The following is a 24,449-nucleotide window of genomic DNA, read 5'->3' as shown; positions in this document are numbered from 1 at the left end:
AGTATTTTTTTAAATGGAATCTTTAAGTAGATTTTAATAAAGGTAGCAGGTAAAAAAAAAAAAAATCTCAGGTATGTGTGTCAAGTAAACCTCAATTCTGAAATTTTGCCTTGCAGGTTTTAAGCCCTTTTATTGTTAACTTCCCATCAAACCAAAGTAGTAGAATGATTGGCAAATGAAGAATAACTCGAGCTGAACTGCCACTTTTAATAACCCAGTTTCCATTTAAACAGCGAGATAGCCGTAGGGTTTGAGAATTTGTCACTACCATGTATACCCACTGACAGTAAAGTAAATGCAGATGAGATGAGCCAATTCTAGACAACGTGCTCCACTTTATCCCTTTGGCCATGAAAAAAAAATTTATAGAGATACTATGAAAATTAACAACTTTTTTTTTTCTAATGAAGGATAAGAAAATTGCTATGTTTGTACTTAATGCAGACAATTATCTTCAGCATTGCATGCATGTAATAGAAATGTACCTTTTCATAAGCAGAGCAGGTATGAACAAAATTTTCAGAATGAAAAAAATTTGAGCAAATAAACAGAGTAACTGTATTCATTTTCATGTTGGCATTTAGAGATAAGGATTTAGCTTATCTGCATTGAGACATCAAGTTATGCTTCAGAGAGGTCACACACACAGGTCAATTAACAGCTCCAACAGTTGCAGCTATTTTAATAGATTTTTCTAATGAACAAAGAAAATTAGCACCCCATTTCAGACTTCAGTGCAAGTCATACCATCACTGGGGGCAGGGGGGGCAGAGAGGGAAGTAGTTGTAACTTAAGAGTTCAAATCAGAGCTTTTTTTTTTTTTTTTTTAAATACAAAAAAAACCCACACACACCACACACACACAAAAACCAACACACACCAAACCGACAACACACAAACCTTAGGTTTCCAAACTCATTTTCTGCAGATCCTAACTGCATGGATTGATTCTAACCTGGCTATCACATTGCTTCTCTCCTGTAGCACGCAAAGAACTTTTTCAAACATGTATATTGTAAAGCTGGAATTTTGGTTTTTAGAAGAATACATCTTCAATACATTTGCTGAATTTGTGAAACAAATAAAGGACTCCTCCAAGTTTATTATCATAAAATAGAATACTGAAATTAGACTGCATGTTCCATGGGATCTTCTTACCAAATAGATGTCAAATTGTCCATTAAAATAAAATGTAAAGATGCAACTCAGAGAAACAGAACATATATTACTGGCTTTGAAATACTGATTTTTTTTTTTAATAAAATATTCAGTGTTAACTTTCAGGTTTAGCCCATCAAACATTAAATCAGAGATGTGAAATGCCAGAGCAAGCACATTTTGCATCAGCATCTATATCCAGGAACTGCCAAACTGCCCATTAAATCTACTAAATAAATCATGGGGAAAAAAAATGTCAAGAAGCAACTAAATAGGAATGACAAGCAAACAACCAAAGTGAAGATGAAGTCATATGAAAGGAGTGACAAACTAAATCAGTGCAAAATAATAGCAAAAAGCACTTCAGGTTAACCCAGATTTCACAATTTTCTGTTTGTACATTGTATTTTCTCAGGCACTTATCTCCTGGTAACTTTTGCCTGCCTTGGGTATATGCATAACTAGCAGTCTTGATTCATTCAGCATTTAATTCAAATTTAAACCAACAGTTAGAATGAGCCAAGATAGTGGGTCTAAAAAACTCTAGAACATAATGGACACAAACCAACTGCCTAGAAAAGGACAAATCACAAACACAATGGTCACTAGCAAATTTGTCTGTAAAATGAATAAAGATTATATTGGTCTAATTAAAATTATCTATCCATCTATAGATTTTGATCTTGTGCATTTCCCTACATAACTGATTACTAGGTTTCATTAGACATTAATTAAACTTTGCTGAGTGTTCAAGGCTTAGCATTAAAGTTTGTTCAATCACATCTTCATCCTGACGGTCAACATCGGGGAAAAAATACACATGGATAAAATAAAGGATACACAGGCATTTTTTGTATGCACAAATGTTCAAATGATACCAGGCAACCCAGAAAAATCTTCATTTAGAATCTGGCTTAGCTGCAGTAAGTGAAAAGCTGCTAAACCTTTTGTTTTAATGAGTTGTTTGCATAAACAAAGCAATTGCAATCCTCAGATGTCTACTGTAGATCAGACCTGACATTAGATCACATCCTTGCTAATTATAATGTCAGATATGTCGATTTGGCACCTCTGGCACGAAAAGCTGGTCGCTACTACTTTGACAAAATTGATGTGAGACTAAATGACAACTTATTCCAACGCAAATGCATCCCACGTTCCCTAATTCTATATAATCTCACTGGTTACAAAATTAACACAACACACTTCACCAAGTGAGAATCACTTTTAGCTCCTTGCCTGGCACCAGCCAATTCCTCCACTGCTTGATGATGAAAATGAAGTGGCTCTTATTCGTATACAGACTGTGCAATGGGCAAGGGAGCTGGCACTAAACACTGTCTTTAATGCACTCTAGAATGAATTAAATCCTTGAACATCATAGGAACGGAATCAGAAATACTTACTAGTACAGAACTTCATTAGCTTCATGCCTTTCATATCTAACAGTTTCACACATCAGTCTGAAAAAGAAGGAAAGAAGTAATTTTTAATTACGATTCCTATCAATGTCACAAAGACTTCACTTTCTAAAGTTAGTCAGCATTTCCACATTTGCCCCCAGCACTTCCAGAAACTAACCTTCAATTTAAAGCTAAGCTGATTTTTAATTTAAGGGAATAAATTGTTAAGTCTAAGCATTAAAGTTATTAGTTCATCCAAGATCAGATTTGATTTAGGACACTGGATGTAATTGCTCCCATAAAAAAATTATTTTAAAAGGGTAAAATGATATTGATCTAATCTTATAAAGTGATCTAACAAAAGGAAGTTGCTTTATGAGGAAACAATTCAGAAATTTAGAAACAGATGGAAATTTATTATATGTAACACTAATCAGAGATACCACGATATAGAAACTGCTTCCATTTTCAAGTCAAGCACAACACATATAACAAGAAATTACACTGCACAGTAAATCGATGCTTCTCATTTTGCTAAAATTCAGCAACTTAAAAATTACCATGAGATTTTAATGTTGAAATCTCAGAGGGCTCAAAGTGGAGAGAATTTCTCGCAGAAAAATCCTCTGTCTCGGAGCGGGGAAGGAGAATTAAAGCACTTTCATTTTCACTGCCTGACAAATGTCACATAATAGAGAGCAACTACAATAGAATTTACCATGGATTAGGAAATGCAATGTTAACCTGGTGTAAAAATTAACATGCCATTTCCGTATACTGCCTTAAGGAAATGGACCCTACCGCCTCCCTTGGACTTTCTATGGCTCTGAAGCAGACTGCAGACACCAAGCCTATTTGACAGACAGACAGGGATTTGCCTAAGAGGCTCATGTGAACATTCAAATGAGGAACTATATTTAAATTTGGGAAAGAAATTCTCATTCCTCACAGGATCAGTCACCAGAACCTCAGTGCACCAATGACTGGCTGCCCGCAATTATACCCTACGCGAACAAAAGTGCTGAAGAAATCACTGCTCGAGCAGGAAAAAAAAAAAAAAAAAAAAAAACCAAAACACCTCAAAAAAGTTTATCTGAGGCCTGGAAGAGTTGGTCTGGGTTTGATGTAACATTTAAAAAGCTTCTTATTGCCACTTCCCATCACTTCCTCAATCATTCATTTCAACAGCCAACAGGCTGCCACAAAAGTTACCTTAGCATTCATCACTCTCAAGACTTTACTTATTCAGCCCACTAAGAAATAATACTTTTTCTGTCCAGAAGTGGCAGGCTTATAGTAGTACCCCGATTCATAAATTATTAATAGAAAATTGATATCTGAATTCTGTTTGCTCAGAAATAAAATCGAGTGCGAGTACCACAGCCTTTCCCCCTCCCCAGTATTTTAGATCTACTCTTTGGACCATCTTTGAGTACTTTTCTTACAGACAACGTCTGTTCGGTATGTAATTAAGTATTATGTATTGTGTATCAATTTCAGCTAATGAAATATCTTCTTGCTTCCTGGCACAGCAAAAGACTTTCTGAACGACAGAACCTCCTGTTTTTCAGACACTGCTCCCCACCATTACATCAGGTCTTGCCAAAATCATTTGCAAACACTGAAAAGACACTTTCTGCTTCTGCCTCCTGTGTCCTCATCTTCTCTCCCTAATCCTCCGTTTTGAGAGGGGAAGGGGAGAGCAGACATGAGGTTACTGGTGAGAAGATACCAAAAGGAAAGTCACTGCTAGCAGTCAGATTTAAAAATTAAAATACTGCTTAAGCATATTCTCTGCCCTGATGGTCTGAAACAACACTGGGCAATGGGCCATCTAAGAGAAGGAGTTATAGGAAACGGAATCACTTTAACAAGCCAAGTTTTGTTTCCCTCTGAACTGGGAGCAAAGGAAGTACATTCTTGATAAAGTCATGCAAGTTCACCACTGATACTGTCCGAGTTTTACAGCATTTCGGTCCCGTTACTAGGACAGTAATGGGGAGAAAATGCCTCTTACAGAAGGCAGCCAACTGTTTGAATTCTTAAGTTAAACTGGAACTGCTAACAATTACAGTGACCAAGTAGCACCAGCTAGATTGCTTCCTCAAATTTTTGAAAAACTGAATTAGTTCTCGTCAATATTGGGGTCTAATTTTTGCTCTAATGTGATATTCATCTGCTTCCTAAACAAATGTAATACATGAAATAATCAGCAAGTCGTATGGTACATTATTCACTACTAGAGGCTATATTTAATACACTACTTTTTAATGCATCTCGGACGTTTTTGTGGCATCCCATTGCCACAAGAAATACTGTATCGTACAGGCTACTATAAATCGTTCTGTCCCGCATCTGCTGGGAGCCCAGCCTTTTCCATGTATGGTACTGCAAACAGAAGCTCTCTTCTAGGAATTCACTGTGCTGGGAGAGCGAGTTCCACACATTCCTCAGCAAGAACCTCATTCTGCACAGGAAGCCAAGAAGCACACATCAACATACCACGCAACCATATGTGCACACTTGGATCTTTGTAAACAAGTTAACATCAGTTCAACTCCAACTATGCAAAACTTGACGTGCTAAAAGTCTTGCATGTAATAGCATAACACAAAATACTTTAACTGAATGTGATCGTGGCCTCCTTCCAAAGCAGAAGTAATTCCAGAGACTGCTTTGAAGTCAACATGCACATCGCGAAATGTCTTGAGCACTTTTGGAGAACGAAAACCCTACATTTTATTTTCTCCAAATTACAGAATATTGGCTTCCAAATGTGGACTCTGACAGAATAACAAAGCAAGAGGCCAGAAGTTAGAACCTAAACAAGGATTAATCAAGTTCAAAATTGCTTCAGCATCTTCAGATGCGGCAAATGTTGGCAAACACCAGGATGCAAAGTCACAGTAATTCACCCTCTCTCCCTGTAGAACATACAGGAGATGTGCTTGCCTCCTCCTCTATCTGCCAGCCTCATGCTGATGTCCAAATACCCTTAGAAACCTTTGCTGCAATATGTTTATGTAAGGACAACGGAAACAATTACTTTAAAAAAAAAAAAAAAAAATCAAACAAGCACAAGTCTTCAGAAAAAATAGGAAGTTCATCTGGAAGTTTTTTACTGGAATTTATTTGCTTTGTGAAGTATTTCCACTAAAAACATGTGGGTGGCAATTATTAGTAATTTTTTACCACGTATCATTTGCACTGGCAGTACATAATTTGTCTAAAACTTCCACATGAAAGCAAGCACAAACGAACAAAAATTGATTAACAGATTCTGCTGTTACGATTATTATATTACACAAATTATCTAGACTATACACAGACTTTCATTCAGGATTGGAATTTTTACGCTTTATGTAAAGCATTTACTTCTAGACCTAAAGTTCAAAAAGAAAACAAACACGTCCATCACAGAAATCAGAAGAAACAAATAGGGACACATATGCGCAATACAAGGAGAAAGTTTCAGGAAAATAAAGAAGGGAAGAAATAGATACAGTGGGTCAGCTTTTCAGTTTGAGGTAAGGTACACAAGAGCAGTGTATAGTTATCAAACCTGTGGTTCCTTTGCTTTGTTAGTCCACTAACACATAAGTGCTTTCAACGATAAAGTATCATACCTTAGCTGATGCTCTCTCAGATTAGACAAGGCTTCCATTCCATGTAAATAGGAATACACAATCTCCAAATCCTACAAACATAAGAAAAACATTATTAGGATTCTCAGTTTAGTACAAGCTGCTAAAACACTGTTTTTGCAAAGCACCCAGAGCTCTCCTAATAGGGGCAGCAGGAACATTTGAAATAACACATTTACAGGAGGTTAAAATTTGCAAGAATACCTTTGATTATAGATTGGAACCTGACATGGGGAAGAATGATGGTATGTCCGCATCAAAAAATACAAACACAGAAACCTTTCTGCTTTTGCTGTCATTACTCATGTCCAGGCAACAAGCCTGGGCCAGAATAACAGCTACCACTGACCTGCTTCCCACTGTCAATGAACCCCAAAACTTTCATTTATTTTGTAAGGCAAGCTCATGGAAATTGGCCTTTCCATATTCAGGGGAAAAGAGAAAAGTACAAAACAGTATAAAAAACCCCCCACTGTACATAAATATTTATAAAATTGTATCCTCTTCAACTGGAAGGTAAACCACAAGCTTAAATGACAGAAAAAGCTGGTATGAACACAAAATTATTGGCACGAGATTAAAAAAAAAAATCATAAACAATCTTATTTACATTTAACTGCTGTGGACCTCCAACATCCAGCTCACAGAACAACATTAACAAAGATATTAAAACAATATTCAAGACTAAAACTTCCTAAGATGCAACTATGGAAACACTAATGTCAGTCTAGACACTTTACTAATGTTATACTTATAAATCACTATAGCACTGAAGAGTGCAGGCCACAACTTCTGGGGTGATTTAACTTTGGCTCATGGATTTTATGCTGTTTCATCATCCATTTTTTAAAACGCGCTAGTTAAGAGAAAACATATTATCCATAATTCAGTGAAAATCAGAGCGGTGGCTCATAACCGCTAGCTGAGGCTGACAAAGTTGAGAATAAACTAACACCAATACCGCTCTCATAACCTACTGTAAGAAGATGTTTTCAAGTAATGGAATGTATAAAAGCTTTAAGCTTATGAAAGACTTGAAAACATTGAAATATTTGTGTATTTAAAATTGACCATGAAGTACAGAAATACTTCTGTTTTCAGACAAAGAAAGAATGTCAGATTTTAGTGCTAGAGTTAGGTTACGGTTGGACTCTATGATCCTGAGGGTCTCTTCCAACTGAAATGATTCTATGTGGTGGGCAAAGACGTTAGAACTGATGTCACACAAAGAATTCGAATTTTAAGGAAGAAAAATAGAAATAAAACCTAGTTAAATACATTAAGTGTAGAAATGTTACTGTACATGTTTAAACCATGGTACAGATCAGAAAAGATATCAGGAGTTAAACTCAATGGTTAAGACTCAACAGATGTCTTTCACTCATTATCAGAAAGAACACCTTTTTTCTCCCACTGGAAAAAAAAAAGCAAATACTCAGTTTGAAAAGTGGAAGAAAGGCACAAGCCAAAATGCTGTGATTTCACTTCTATTCTGGTCCTTCTGTTCCCTTGCCCTCTAGAGGCTTTGGTCGTCCTGTAAGGAGCAGAGGACACACCAATGACAAAAGTAATTATGCATGGTTTGGGATGGAGGGACCTTACACATAGAAGGCTTTGAAGAGAAAATACTACTCGCATGCGTTTTTACTTTTTTTTTTTTTTTTTAAATACTAATGAAAGTGTGTGAAAGCAGATGTCTGTCGCAGTCAGTGACCTGCCCACTTGCCAGACAAGCCAGGGGTGAGCAGAGGTTCCCGGGGGCCCTGTCCTGGTGGTGGGGAAAGACACGAGCCCGACAGCCCCCCTGGCACCGCCACTGCTCATCCGCACGTGCCCGATTCCGCTGCACCAGCCACCGGCTGCTGTGGGAAGCTGGGAGCGGACCACTGGGGATCAGGTGCCCGTAGCTGTGGATTACATGGAAAAGAGCCTGGCCAGAAGGTGCTGCTGTATTTCCAGCAAGTGCGTCTAACAACAAGCAGACACCGAGCAGGAGAATAATCCTCTGCCACCAGCTTGCACTGAGGTTTCTCTTGAGTGGCACACATTTTATGTGCAATAAAGGATTCACAGATGAATAAAGAACCATTGAAGACTCTGGCTTACAGGGATTCACAGATCTAAAAGTGGAAGTGCATAGTAAAAGGGATTCATGGACGTTTGGTTTCCAAAACTGCCGGGTGTCACAAACCTAGTGACAAAGCCTGCAGATGTACATGGCAGTAAAGAACACAGGTCATGTTTCTTGAGAAATGCAGCTGAAGTGACTCAAAGGCAGGAGGAATGCATTTAACCATTGAAGGGTACAATTCTGACCAGTTTCACAAGCAACAGACAAGGTAAGTTTAATGAACACTTAAAAAAAATAATAATAATCAGTCTTCAAAATATAAGCACACTTGTCAAATATTTGCAAATGCAACATCCCATAGATCCCCACACCAGGAACTGCAGATGGTGGAGCTCCTTGCCTCTCAGATCTGTACTTTGAGATCTAAAAAAGGGGAGTGGGCAGAAAAAAAACCAAACTCAAACAAATCTTTACTTATGCTTCCATCATGGTTGCTAGCTGCAGCCACACAGGGAAGACAACATTGAAGACATCTCAGAGAGAGAACTAAGTTGTTTCTTTTGATTTGCAAAAAAAGGCAGCTAGAAAACAAACCGCTGCTCTAGGCAGTGGGATCTTATCAAAGTAAATAGTCACTATAACACTGCAGCTGATGTGCACTGGCATTAAATCAGCCAACTGTTTCTGAGAAGTGTGTTGCAGCCCGTTCTTTAAGCTCTACCTTTCCAGAGGGTGTGTAACATGAAAGAGCTCCCTCTACCACAAAAGCTTGGCATTGAACTTGGAGTAACCACCAGCATCACTGTTTCAATTAAACTCTCCATAATGGTGCAAGGTACAGAAAACTACAGGAGAGTCAAAACAGCTAAATATATTTTCATATATTGTCAGTAGGCACTGCACACTTCCAGTCAGTCTGCAGCTTTAAGTAGCAGAAAAACAATTTGAAAATAAATAAACAAAAAATCAGAATATCAAGTTATTGTCATTAGGCCTCCTCAGTTTTCCATTCATCTCAGGAAAAACTATGCTTTGCTTACTTAGCAAACATATCCATTATCAAACATAAATAGCTGTTTCAACTTCTTAATTAAAAGTGAATTAATGGAATGCAAGAGTCCTTCAGAAATACTTATGCCAAGCGTTGTAAAAATCCTGAACAGATTCTGAATGCTTAAAACGGTGGCTTAATAAAAGCCATTTCACAAAAATAATGCACGTGCACATAAGCTAAGGCATGTAAGTTATGAAAGTTTTTCATTTTTATATTCTAGACACTTGACAAAAACCTAAAATTATACAATTCTCAGGAAATAACTTAGTCTTTCAATAAGAACACAGCCTGCCTATGTGATTTATGCCAGCTAGTTGAGCAAAACCTTAAAGCAGCAGCTAAAGTCAATCCCACTGTGACTTACACAAACACTTCTGCTAGCTTGCAGTGTCCCTGAAAGCCACCTCTAACTAACCCACTGAATATACAAAAGCATGCAGGTGACAGCAGCAGTCTGATGCTTTTTTGGTGGTTGTTTTTAAAGTACATATACTCAAATTACCACAAGGTGGCAGACTGAGCCATCAAAACTTCAGAAAAAGTCCTCCACATGCAGTTTCTCCTTTTATCTTAATATAACAGTTTCTAAAAATCAGGAGGAGCAACGCTAATCATCACCAGTATAACTGGTTAAATATTCTGCTACAGCAAGGACTATCTATACAAAAGCACAGAGAAACCACCAACTTTCTGCTTTCCAGTTCTACCCATCCAGCAGAATTTAATAAAGACAACAAGACAACTGCAAAAGCAACGCAAAGGCTCAGCTGGTCTTGCTACAAGAATCTAGTTCAACACAAAGATTGTGGCAAAAGCTTGACAAAACATCTCAGTGGAAACTCCAAAACCAAAAATTAAATGCAAAGCACAAATTAGCACAGTTCTTAAATCATGTTTTTATTTAAATGAAGGCTAAAAGACTGAAATCTAATCTACACTTAAATTTGTACTGTAGCCAAAGGCGTATGCTTGGGTTGCTGTGCGTGGAGCAGCCCGAAAATTGATTCAGTGTTATTTCTGAATATGTTTGTTTCCACAGTATCAGCTGGCTCAGGTTAAAGTTCTGACTATACTTCGAAACGAAACTGAGACTCAAGTTTTAACCCAGTTCAACTTCAATTAGATCTGTAGAAACACAGTATGCAACCTCACCTCTGCTCTCCATTCTAATAAAAATCTGCATATGTTTATGCCCAGACATTTCTATCCATTTCATTTGTGTTTCAAACATATTTGGCAATGCCAGTCACACAAACCAGACAAAACCAAAACAGAAGGTTGGCCTCAAATTCATACTAGCATAATGAAGAATTTTTTCTTTAGTAGAGTGATAAGGACATGAAAATTTGCTACTTTGGACTGAAAAAGTTAAACCTCTCTAACAATCAGACTTACCCTGGTTTCAGCCCTGGTTTGCATTGAGGTATGAAACTACGGGCCCAACTCAACTATTCCTCCTTGCCACAGTTAAAAAGCAAAACGCTGAGCTGAGAAATCCATTGCTCTCTTAGTGAGAAATTCACTCGTTTCTGTGAAGTGGCAAACAAGCAGAGAGAAGCTTTCATCTTATAATAGTTTGGTTTATTTTAAATCAAAGCGTAAAAATTAAATACAAGCTAATTCCTTAATTCACTGTCTTGGACGAAGAAAGAAAAAAGGATCTTTTCAAAGCACCTGATACTCACCTTAGGCTGAAAAAGACCTGCCTGCTGAGCTGACAGGTTTTGAAAGGCTGATCTTTGTTAAAATAACCCATTTCGAGCTCACATTCAGCCAACCACCAGCGGCACACCATGGAACACCAAGCTCCCAGGGTGATGGGGGAGGCAGGTGGGTGTCCCTGCTCCCCGTCACACCTGGCAGCTCCAGACCCCACCCCAAGCCCAGGTTTCACTGTTGTGAAAACGGGAGGTCCCACCCGGCCCCTCCCTGCTGCACTCCTGTCACCTCCCTGGCCCCGGGACGAGCACACGCTGGTGGGGACAGAACTTCCAGTCTCTCTGCTGGCAGCACAAGACCCATGGCGTCCAGTGCTGGAGTCACAGAGGCAACAGCTCATGCAGCCGGGGAAAGGTGGCACCTCACAGTCTTCGACAGGTTTAAACAGACCACAAAACCGCTGGCAGGAGGGGAGGGAGTTGTCATTTCTATGACTGATTAAAGTTACTTTAGCTCAAAGTGGAACCTTCCTTTTCTGTTTCAGTATTTTAATGCTTTTTTTCCCCAGATCATTATATACTAACGAGAGCGGCAATGCCAAGTTTTTCTCCCTTGTCAGCAATGAAGCCACAATCCAAATGCAGGTTGCTGAAGTCCTGCTTCTCTTTCTTTATAGCAGCAGGATCCTGTCTTTTTCCCTTTTCTTCTTGCATCCAACACTTGAATTCCTTTGACCCTCAGCCACTCCAGTAGCTATACCAAGCATTTATATTTTCATTTTTCCTCTAGCATTGATTTAGGACCTGCCTGCCTGGCTGCCTGTGCTGGCTCACCGAGGCCAAAGCAGTGCCAGCATCGCCAAAAGAAATAGAATCGACTACAGCAATATCAAACACTTCTGGCTTAAACAGAAGTTTCCATGTGCACAGAAGTGACGTGTCTGCTCCCAGGCTCTCACCAACAGCAGCTCAGGAGATGATACAAGGTACTGCTTTCAGAGACAGCAACCTCTGAAAGAAAGGCAGGGCAGTTGCAGGGGGAAGCTGCATCAGTTACCTCAGCCAAACCTATCTCCAAAGGTAAGACCTTACCCCAATTAAGGGTGAGTTCACATCTTGCAAATATTAAGCTGCCAAAAGACAGGAGCAAAAGCACAAAAAAAAAAAAAAAGACTTACACAATGACAAAAAAATCCAGTATTACTAATACCAAAATCCTTGCCATGCACACGTGAAGATGATGAATTCATCTTCACCTCCAGCTTCTAAACAATCTCACAGCTGCTGTGCAGGAGCATGCCCAGGTATGCATGGACTTACCAGGGAGCCATACCAAGACTAATTTGCTGAAGAGATTAAAATGAAGTATTTGTTTTGTATTCCAAATTTTTGACATTTTTTTTCTTACATCAGGACCTTCATATTCAGGTGGCGGGGCTGCCACAGGGGAAGCCTGCCAGAATCCAATCTATTACACTACAATTTAAAATCAATTATTCCTTTTAACTTCGCTATAAGCTACCACAGCATTTTTCTGAAAGCCATTCTTCCTAGTATACATAGAGATCTGTAGCTTAAAAAAAACTAAAGCCAAAGTTATAGGAAACAATTTATTGACTTGATGCTGAATTGGCAGCTACACAGATATAAATATTTAAGTGAAACTACGTGTCAAATAGCCCAGAATTGGTACTTCTGTGAATGAAATCCCATGGTCCGTATTATAAGGATTAATAGTTATGTAATTTACTTGTGAAAATTTACCTGAAACAACTATTCCATTTATATCAGTCTATTTTGAAGCATATAAAAAATTGTAAGCTAAGACTAATAAAAGTTCATTCCTGAACACAAAATAAAACTGCTAATTCTCAATACATTCAGTTTCTAAGCATAGTCCAGGGTGGAAAGCTTAGTCTATCAGTTTTGCATAACAACCAACTAGCATTTCCTTTCACCAAACTCAACATTTTTAACATTGAAGTCTGATTCTTCAAACAGAAAGCCTACAGAATCAGGTGATGCTTTTCTCTCCAACTATCTCACAGTAGGGTTGAAGAAGTTCCTATCCTGTTCATCGACCCCATTTAGCACAGTTTCAGACCCTATTTGCCCTTCTCTTCTCCCGTAGGACTCCTGTTTTCCTGCCAAGAACATCCAGACCTACCCAGTCACCATCGAGCCCGACACAGCCCTCTCCTTCCCAAGAAGCACCATCAGCTCCCAGACAAGCTGCAAGTCCAGACACTCAAAATTCATGACACTCATTCAAGGGGACTCAGCTCAGCAGAGATGCTCTGACAAGTATCATCCACCACAGCACATTTGCCATTATCATTTCTTCTTTTTCTTTTTTTTTGGCACAGGAAAAATGTAAAAAGTGGAAGGGTGGGAAGCAAGAACAAGTAGTATTGGGGACAGCTGGAGAGCAAAGCCAGTAACATGGGTAAAAAGACAACTAACTGTAGTGGAGTAGCTTTGCTGTCCCTAGTTTGCCACCCACCAGCCTAGTCTACCTTCCCATAAAATGCTTGCTGCAGGCAATAGCTTGGCTTACCTCAAAACCACAGCTCTCCAGTATAATGAGGAGACAATTTGAAACTGAGGAGTTTCTAAACACAAATATCTTGTTACTCGCACTCCAAACAGGTGACTAGGATTTAAAGGCAACTTCCGAATTTGAAGGTCTGTTAGAGCCATCAAATGCCACCTTAGTTATCTGAGCTTCAGACAAACGTGTTGGCGGCCACTGAAGTTCTAAGTCTGCATGAATTTGTCTCAACTAATGTGTATTGTATTCCAAGAAATTTATGACAAAACATCATTCCACAGCAACCAGGCACAACTAAGCTTGGGAATCGGCCTTCATCAGAAAGGCAGTTTACAGGCCATCAAGTCAACCCACCTCAGCACTTCCTCTGCTTCAGTCAGGCAATGGGAAAAGAACAGGGAAATTGTATTGATCTCGTTAAGACTTGCTGACACACAAAAATTGTTATTTTCAGCTCCACTGTGGGGAGGGTGGGGACAGTTGTTCTGGGCTACGGGTGGAATTTTTAGACAGGATTAGAAACAAGAGGAACAGGCGTTTTTCATCTGGAACTGAAGTACCCACACATGAAGCTAATCAGGAAAAACTCCAAAACCTCATAAAGAAAAAGGAGAAAGCCGATTTTCCTCGCTTGCCTTAACTGGGAGTTGTCTCAGTACAGAACAAAAATATGCTCCTCCAAAGACTTCAACTGCATTACTGCCTCAAAGTCAGAGTCTGGAAAAACACCATAGGATTGCAGTAAAATAGTTGTGGAGAAACAAGATGTTTCAACAGGATATTTAAATCAGCCTTCCTGTCTTTCAAATGCATTTTGTTTGCTTTGTGAATTATTTTCTTTTTAAATAAGCTTCCCTCAAAAGACAATTTCATTACGGGTTTATTTTTGAATTTTTTTCAATGGGAAGCGGGAAGACCTCTACTTCCACTTAATGCCTCACAGATTTACATATAATAATATAAACAGGTTTTTGTTTACAATCTTGCCAGCAGAACCTGCTCAAACGTACAAAAATGAGTTGGAAGGTTCAATGACCCACCCACACCACCAGACTTCTAACATCGGCTCAAGATTAACACAATTGATTCAACATATCCTGCTGGTCATAAAGCTTTTAGCAGAATAAAGAAATTAAGACATTCATTATTATAATCATCCCATAAGATGAGTATAAACGTGGAAAGGGTAGATGGGAAATTAAAGCCTGCCATTTCATAGAAGTCAGTGAAGAAACTAATGAGCATAGGAAATTACAGGGTAGCACCATGCATTTCTTTTTTGCTTTCCAGACTCTAAGTCAGACAATTAAATGCTTAACACAAAAGCCTAAGTTCTGTAGTCGAAAATCCAAACGTTAGTCGCATGTCTAAATGCAAACAAAACGGTTGCACTACAAAAGATCTCTCCTACTGACTGCACAGTCCATAATTATGAAAGGCACTTAAAGTTATTCACCATTAAAAATATATAATTGCCTTTTCATGCCTTTTCAATATTTATAGCTAACCGTGGGAAGCTTGTATTAAACCTGTTCTATCCATTTTCACATTCATTACACAAACATTCACATATTTTGTTGCAGTTATGCCAGTTCCAAGGGAGTTTTGCCTTTTTTTTTTTTTTAGCAATGCTAAGGAGAGTCTTGAATTGTTTTGAGACAATCTGTTGTCTTATGTTCTCCATTACCTATATGGAATAATACTCAATATCCTCCTAAATAAAAATCAATCTTGGACTAATAAATATATCAGCTATTAAATACAGCGTGACTTATTTTTAAACAACTATCTGTGACAGAGGCAAGTTTTACGTAAGTTTATCCAAATAGAGCAGACTATAATGATTGGCAGCTTTTAAATAACAAAACCGTTTAAAGAAAACCAGGAACAAAGCAGCAAACAGGGAAATGAAATGATACACAAAGGTCCTGGAGTAAACAGACAAAAACAAACTCCTAGTTGGTACCAAGTTGCAATGACAGAAGCATTTTGAAGGACCTCAGCCTAGAGAACGACATCAGGAAGAGCTACCAGGGTGGCCAATAAAAGGCAACCACAGTGTATCAGGTAGGTTTGCCTACTAAAAATTGGATTAGCAGTCAGCTGTGCTTAGAGGATTCCCCAAGAGCTGTCAGAGCAAGATTAAGATATGACGATTCTCAGATACTTTTTTCTGGTGGTAGGGTTTTAGAGTGCTTAATTAGCCTACAGGTTTCAAAGCAGCTAGGAGTTAATATCCATTATACCAGTTTAAGCACAAGGACTGTAGTCTAGACAATCTAGGCATAACTAAGCAAGTTGGACAAACTGCCACAAACGAACACCACCTCTCCAGTCTTGGCCTAGATGAAATTTTCATACACTTTTCCTTATAGTGGGCAAGAGTAATCCATTTTCTGAAAAATCTCCATTTCTGTAAAGCCTAGGTCACAGTACTTCAACATCAGAGCCAAGTGGTAATCACAGTTAAATAGTATTCCTTCTTCAAATGATCATTAAAATGTTATTAAAAAAAAAATCCCAGTGATACATGCTTTGTAGTACACTTGCCTTCACAGCATAACAGATTTGTTAAATGGGGCAGGCATTCCAAATCATGAGCAAATAAGTTGCAGTGATATTAAAGAGCTGTAATTTGTCAACTGATCTGCAATAACTATTCATGTGAACATTTAAAATTTTCCATTGCCAGCAAGCTTTGTAAATTTACTAACAGGCTAAGGCAGCAATGCTGTTTAGCTGATGAAGGGATAACCTGGTAAGCCACCTCTGCACAATCACCCATGATCATCTGCCTGCATCTGAAAGCTGTAACAGTCCCAACTGCCCAGATTTATTTCATCTAACTTCTCAGGAATACCTTGTTAAAAGACAACCTTAGAATTGGCCTCATAGTGCCTTTCGGACAGAGAAGCCTGGCAATAAATCACCAGAGGGGTCTTTCAGCGCTGTCCCAAACGCTGAGCATCACCACACTCCACCCTCTGCTTGTTGCATTTCTCCCTTGCCAAGCAAATAAAGAAAAAAGAAAAAAAAAATAAAAAGCTACATACGCCAACCCAGAAACACAAACCTCACACTCTGGTCAAGAAAAATCAGCTCCCAAGAATAATTCAATCCCAACCCAGCCAGCAACATGCTAATTTCCAGAATCATCCAGAGCATCAGGGCCTCCTCCACTTTGCAAACCGGGATTTTCCAGAAGCCCCCACTCACTCCCTCCAGGGGTGACTTGTTGCAAACAGCCCCAGTGACCCAGGGTGAGCGGCGAGGAGCTCTGTGCTGCAGCTCGCCGCGTTACTACCATGACAACTCACATCCAGAAACAAAAGAAACCAGCACGCGTTGGAAACTGCGCTCTGCCAGAACTCGCAACAGAAATATCTCAGTAGTACTATAATCAAAAGAAAATACGAGTTATTTTCTATGGCTGGGCTACAACAATTTTATACTGCTGGCTTACAACCAATCAAAGCAAAAACACAAAACAAACAAAACAAAGTTCCCCTTTCCAACCACAGAGGCAACAGCGAGTATTAGCTGCAGTAAAACTGCACCATTCCTTTTTGCTTTGGACAGTTTTGTTTTCGTTTAAGAAAAGCCATGTTACTCAGCTGCTTTATATTTATGAATCAAAAAAAGCAGATACCATAAAAGCGGGGGGATTATATCCCAACTGATTTCAAAGGTTTATACCCCAATATACATCTTTTATATTCATGCACTTAAACGAAGCATAAAGATTCATTTAGACACATACAATTTTTCCCACATTGACACAAACAACTCCTCTTAGTTCAGCTTATACTTTAAACAAAAGCTTTGTAATTTGATTTCATGCTTTAAAAGGAGATAGGAATGAATTACGTTCATGTATTTTTTTTTTTTTGGAGCAGGTGAATTTACAGCAGCATATTTCAGAGCATTTTTTCCAACACAAATTAATCTTACTTGAAGCATCAACAGTAGGTCATATGAAAATTATTCCCAGACTATCATGCATATTATCATACTGAAGTACGTATTTGCATGTCGAATCAATCCTCACCCAAAAATTCAGCTCAAAAGCTGCTAGTGATTACATTCTCCCAACCTGGGCTTACCATGCTGTGCAAATGAGGCGAATGACAGGAAAATGCTAAAGTACGTTCCACAAAATAATCTCGAAGCCTAAACTTACTGATTAGCTCGGGTATTTCCTGAAACAGAAGCTGCATTTAATAACTCCAAATTTTTATCTTGTTTTTCCTGTGGTTTCGGTTGTGATTTGTTTCTTTGTGGTTTTGTTTGTTTGTTTTTTCTTCTTATGAACAATGGTAGGATTCTGAAAAAGAGCTGTGGGATTTTTTTTGCCTTGTCTTTTTGAAATATCACTTGGGGATGAATCAATTACCATCTCTCAGATGAGCTCTGATCTGGCTTGAGCAGATTTCCGCACACTTAGAAGCAGAACACCAACCAAGAAAGAAATTGTCCAGTCAAACGGGGAAACACCTACCGAGGTCAAGCACCTGTAGGCTTACGGTGGTGGTGAAGCATGGCCCCTCTCAGGTCACCACCCTGCAACCTAAATGCAGCTCTGAGTACCGCCATATGGAAAAAAAACAAACTTTATAATAATAATAGCTTTCCATTGCCAAATGGGCTGGACTTTCTCTCAGGTACCAAGAGAGCATCAGACGCTCTCAGTGAGCCAAACCCCTTGCCAAAGCTATCTCCTCTTTGACTCGGGCTAATGCTCGGACCCTTTAGTGGTCCAAGTCCAAGGAGCAGAGGTCACGCACATACCCGCAGCCAGCCCACGTGAGGCTGTCCCGGCACACAGGGCACACGGGACTACCGTGGCTTGGTGGCAGAGCAGGCGGATGAGCTGGGTTCAGCCCATCTGCTCTGCCTCTGCCTGTTTAGATGAAGTGACACAGAGCAGCTTCAGACAATGGAACGGATTCACTGCTCTCTTGACTCAGTCTTACCTGGCACTGCATCCACAAGGGAAAATCGTCAGGAACAACACTGAAGCTTAAAGAATATGAGAGAATTCACATGGTGAAACACTCTGCCAGTCCCTAAAAAATCCCTTCTGGAGGGAACAAGGCACTCAGACTGGTTCATCTGTATTGTCGAACTATACTCAGAGAATCTGGAAACACCCTTTTCTTTATATCCCCCATTAGCAGCTCTATATGGCTCTTTCTCAGCTTTTTGAAATCCCTTTCATCTCATCACACCTGCTGGAGAGATACATCAGATCTAAATCCACTTCTGCACAGCAGACAAGCTCAAGATCAAGACATAACACATGTTGTCTTTGTTGAATCTCCAGTTCTATGCCTTAAAACACTGCGTTTGTACCACAGGTTACAGAGATAGTCATACAGACGTGATTTTCACTATCACCCACACACAAGAGATTCTGAAAAGGCTAGAAGTTGGAAATACTGTTTACTCTATTACCTGACCTGGCTGGCTCTGTATTTTTTGTTCAGTAACTGTACCAACAACTGTAAAGAGACAGGAATACTATCAACAATTTCTCTGTGGCCAAGGGATTCATAGTTAAGAACACAAGGCAATCCAGTAGCAGTGACTGCTTACAGATGGTCTACGAACTGACTACTGAACTAGAGTTCAATTTCTAATTACTGCTAATGAGATATCTAGCTGTCGGTCACAACTGATTTTTTTTATTTATTTACCTCAAGTTCAAATATGTCTCTCCATGTGTTACACTAGTTTCTTTACACCTCCACTGGACCCAACAGACACCGACATTTACAGGTCAGCGGGTGGTGCAGCTGCCAAAGGACCAACAGCAAGTGCTGTGGGATGGAAAAACCAAACACACGGACACACAAAACCCCCGTCCACAGGAGAGCAGCAGGCAGTCTCTCAGAATCTTAATCCAACCCATACTAAAGGGAAACAGGTTTTTCAGCCTCTATACTCTTTCCAGAGTGGTACCATATGTCACACGCTTTGCTTAGTGTAAGTTAAAAAAGGGTTAGAGATACAACACTGAAATTGCTTGTGTAAAATAAAATACATGCCCTCGGTTTCAAAACAGAGTATTTTGGCCCAGAACCTAAGCACCATTATTTACAAACTTTTAAAGCAAGCCTTCATGTGGAAAAGCTTACTGGTTGTTTTGCAAACTAATTTAGACTGATCATATGACAGCCAATTTACCAAATCTTAACAAGATACTACTTCTCAAGTGATGAGCAAGCAGATTTGTTCTTAAGCACTGAACGCATACCTTCACAGCAGCTTAAAATCACGTGTTTGAACTCCAAAATTGGACATTAAAAGCATGCACATTCCTCATTAGAGATTACTGCTTATCTCCTGAGTTAGTAATTTACCACCCAGCCTGACGACCCCTTTTCTTCTTTTAACACTAAGAGCAACTCCAAGCAGAGCTCAGCTAAAACACGGCAGTGAAATATTGCGCTCCTCCCCAAAGCACTCTGATGTACAATAGGTGTGACCTCCTCCATGGGTGCCCCACAGAAGCCCTTGCAATGCTATTAGAAACCCAGCTCTAAACATGTTTGAGCACCATGTCAGTATCTAAGCATTCCGAAGAGCATACTAAGAAATATGACCAACATTAATTACCTGCTTCCACAGACCTAAAATGTCCTAAAACCTGAAAAAGAGACAAACACCTTTCCATTTCTTTTCCTGAGTCCGGCACAAGAACATATCAGTGACAAACGTGATTTCAAACAGCAGGGAACATTTCCTGAAGATACAGTGGCCTGGGATGATGCTGGATGACAAGGAATTGGAGACCCGTGCAGAAGCACTGCCGTCTCCTCCAGGAGCAGGGTGGTAGCCAGGAGGCTTCTTCCAGGATCACCCAGTGGAACTTGTGGCTGCAGCATGCTCATGAGCTTTGGGCAGAGGAAGAGGGATGATTAGTGACGGCATGACTAAAAGCAAAGGACTCCTACAAAGGTAAATCGGCTCCCGTGCCGCAGAGGGCTGGGAGGGTGAGGCAGGAGGACACCACGCCTGTGGTGTTCAGCACAAGGAACAGAGATCCAGGCAGCCTTGTTATTAGCTTTGGCCTCTACTGGCCTTGTGCTGGTACCAGCACAGATAATTACTGTTTCTGCTCTCTGCTCTTCAACCCCACTGGGAAGGGCTCATTAAGTCAGGAGCCTGGCAATACCCACAGCAGTCTCCGTACATTTAGACAGCACTTCTCTGCTGATGAAATAAGCCACAGAAACCCTGGAGACTGAGGTGCAGAAGGCAGATCCATAGGGAATCACCTCAGGAGCAACAGAGCTGGATCGAAACTAGCTCTGTGGAAACCCAAGGCGTCGCTGCATCCTGCTTGCTGCCCCCAGGTCTAGAAACATAGCTGAGGAGTTACTCACACCATCCGTGCATTGTCACCACCTTTCCTCAGAGCATGCCTGCTGCCTCCACGCAGTGCTGCATCTCAGCTCAAGCATCCAGCACGACCTGACCTCTCTTTGAAAGATCATCACAGCACATGCAATCCAGACACCTACCGACAGGGAAGCCTGTAAGGGCTGAGACTTTCTCCTTTTAAAACAACATCCTCAGTTACTTTTAACACAGACGATTATTATTATTATTATTTCTAGTGTCCAACATATCAATGGGTGCCTCATCTATCAGATTTTATCTATTTAATCTGCAAATGGTTAGTAGCCTCAGGCAAACTGTCTAGTCCAGGAAACAGCAGTCAGACTGTAAACTCTTCATCTGCAACAGGTGATGCAACTATAGTGGTTTCAGATTATAAAGTCATTGTTTCTACATACAGGACCCATACACTCCTGCCAAAAGAAGTTCCTGACTTGTCACTTTAGTTGCTTTGTCTTCCTGCCCTCATCAGCATTTTTGACACATTCCACCAGTTCCACTTTTTCATAAAGATCTGAGGTTTTTTGCTCCTTCATGAACCTAGCCACACACAATAGCCACAGAATGGCAAATATGTCAACCGTTTGCTTTTCTTCTCATCCTTAATTCACAGAAATTAGTTCATTACATTTCTACGACATTACCTTCTATATTTTCACTAATACTAGCATTTAGCCACAACAGGCAGACACATGGTTGATGGCCAGCATAAAAACAAATCAGAGACCACAAAGCAGCTGCTAGAGGGCAAAGAGCCCTAAAAAACTACCAAGGGAGGAAAGAAAGCGTCACCTCTCTTGGCAGTCTCAGATACTAGAAAAAGACTGAACAAATACAGCAGCAGCTCCAAAGCCCCACACGTTACATGGCCAGCCAAATCCTGCAAAATCTGGTAAAAGTTCTATGTAGCTTCCAGCTGTGCTTTCAACTAAAGCTTTTTAGCACTTCTGAAGGTATGGGAAGCAGCCAGCGGCTCTAGAACAAGTAAACGCGCTGGATATGTCTGTGAAAATGATCAGCAATGCAATGATTTTCTTGAAAATTTTGTAAATACTTTATGGCTCTTCTCAAATAGGAGACCCCACAGCTTCCTCCCCTTCCGTCTTTTGACTGCAGAACACCAAGGCTGCACTGCTTATATTTGAGATTCATTCTTCCACAACTGAATTGTCTAGGAACAAAGCAAGATTTGCCTGTGGCTCACTGTCACAAGCAACAGATTTAACGTATCTGCAGTTAACTTAACACCTTCACTTCACTTTGGATAAATCCTAATTGCTCACTTCTATTTAGTACATACAGTGGCCCAAAACTTGCCTTGAAAAAGCATGAGCTTTGGAGAAGCCTGCACTCACTAGTGTCCTTGGCTCCCCCTGCTAAATTGCAGTTCTGTCCTGGAGAACTGGGAAGGCTTTTTTGCAGCCTCCCAGAGATTGCTTTAGGATCGTGAGATATGCACTGATGCAGCACATGTACTATGTGCTCTCTTCTGCCGGCTCTGCTCGAGTGGGTACTATATAGATGAAAGACCATGCTGACAGACACAGACAGTTGCTCCTTAAGTGTCCACAGCACATTTTGCCAGAGGAGATTCTCCAATGCTACGGTCATGATTTAGCTGGCTCTGTACAGTTGTCTCACCCAGAGGTCAGTTCTGTATTTTACTGCCATTGACTTGCACTCTCTTTGTGCAAGCACTGAAATACTACATTTTCATTTTAGTATATGAAGAAGTCATGGATTCCTACCCACATAACCTGAAATTACAAAGCAGTTTTCTTCCAAGGATATCTTGATTTTCTTTCCAATGGCACATGAAGAAAGTCTGAATTCAAGATTGAATGCAAGAGCACCTACTCCCTGAAATTATTAACTTGCCCTGTGAACTTACAGAAGGTACAAGCTGAGTAAGAAGCAAGAGATTGGCTATTAGAGGTTAGCTATTTACTCAGTTAAGGTTACAGTCACGCACAGTGCATGCAGGGAGCACAGTTGGCTATGGAAGTATATGCAAAGACTATTTGCCCTTCAGTGAAGCACCTGATAACTCCAGTTAGTTTAGGGCCAACAACGTATCCTTAACTATATCATGGGGATGGCAAGGGTATGGGGAGGGGGCTCCTTTGGCATTTGGGGGAATGGTCACAAGAGTGAGGGTGCAGGGAGACGACAGCACAACGCTACACTCAGGCTACTGTAAGAAAGTCTACAGGTCAACTTTGTACTGTGCTATGGAATAGAGCTTCCTGGAGTTACTTCAAACATATTAAGTGCTTTGGTAATTAATTACATCAATTTTACACTTTAAACAGTGGAATAAAGGAATTTTTTTTCGAGCAGCAATGTTGTATAACAGATCCTTAGGTATTTCTCCTTCTTGGGCTTTGGCAATAGCTGAGCAACTTGTGGTATCGGTATCATCTCACTTGGTAACTATGGGAGTTCATGTAAGGCCAACTGGTCTTATTTTTGCTGCAATTTCGAATTCCCAAGGGACAGGGGAAGAGAAACAAATACTGTATTCAACACTGATCCAGAGACATATCTGAAGAAGAAATCACAGGTCCCAGTAACAAACTAATTGAGTTGCAGCAGGCCTGATTTCACAGAGACTTTTCAAAATTTACTTACAAAACATCTTTTTCATCTTTTTTAAGAAGATGTAAAAAAAAAAAAAAAAAGAAATCATTTTACAGAAGTAATTTGAGTGGCATTATAAAGGTTTATCAGCAAAGAAAAATTGGTTTTAAGATTGATTTTATGCCTTGGCAGAAAAAAAATGTCAGTACTATGCTAACAGCTTTACAGGAACTGACTAAAATTGCAAACCTCATCTAAAAAAAAGTTGAAAGGTAATTCAGAGAAAAGAGATAGTAACAACTGAAGTTGACACAAACAACTAGTTTTTCAAAGCTACATATAAAACAGGTGAATCAAGGACACTATCTCTAATTTCAATACATTTATTCTTTTGATTGAAGAAGGCAGGCTTTTGTACACAACCTGTCTCAATTTTCATCACTTACAAGCCCACTAGCTGGTTTTAAACTGATTTGACAGCATGGAAGATCTAGAACAGGAAGGAAAGAAAACAAGAATTGCAAAGAAACTGGAAGCAACAAGCTAAAGGGCTGGGAAGCACACAGAAGGTGCAAGCTGGGGACGTCAAGCACTTGAAAATGCAAATATTCACGCATGTTCTTTATGCTCACAGAATAACTTCTTTTTAAAAATTAAAACACCTGTCAAGTACTTCATACCAACACAAGTGACCTGAAACAGAACTTCTAGCTTTCCCAGGTTTCTAAATTAAAGTTAATATTTAATACCAAGTTTCCCTCAGTACAGTTACTAATAGTGAGTTGTACGTTAGCAAATCAGAGCACCCTGCTCACTTCCAATTTATAAATATACTTTTATACCGCCTCCGAATAAAAGGTGACCTCAAAAAAAACCCAACAGAGCTTTGTTAGTTTTTTAGCAAATACAGTTTATCCAAATTCTCA

General features: G+C 39.8%; 1 protein-coding gene across 8 annotated transcripts in view; it reads right to left on the bottom strand.

The window, feature by feature from the left end:
• RAPGEF2 (Rap guanine nucleotide exchange factor 2) overlaps positions 1 to 24,449 on the bottom strand; it is a 188,436-nt gene that overhangs the window by 123,411 nt on the left and 40,576 nt on the right. For all 8 annotated transcript variants that reach the window (XM_065633153.1, XM_065633149.1, XM_065633152.1 and 5 more), the window contains exons 2-3: positions 6,188 to 6,258; positions 2,565 to 2,621 (exon numbers count right to left, since the gene is read on the bottom strand). In XM_065633153.1, the coding sequence (XP_065489225.1) occupies positions 2,565 to 2,621; positions 6,188 to 6,258 (128 nt within the window). The remainder of the gene's footprint in view (positions 1 to 2,564; positions 2,622 to 6,187; positions 6,259 to 24,449) is intronic.

Source organism: Caloenas nicobarica, chromosome 4 (genome assembly GCF_036013445.1).
Source record: "Caloenas nicobarica isolate bCalNic1 chromosome 4, bCalNic1.hap1, whole genome shotgun sequence".
NCBI lineage: Eukaryota > Metazoa > Chordata > Aves > Columbiformes > Columbidae > Caloenas > Caloenas nicobarica.
This window is presented reverse-complemented; position numbering and strand designations above follow the sequence as displayed.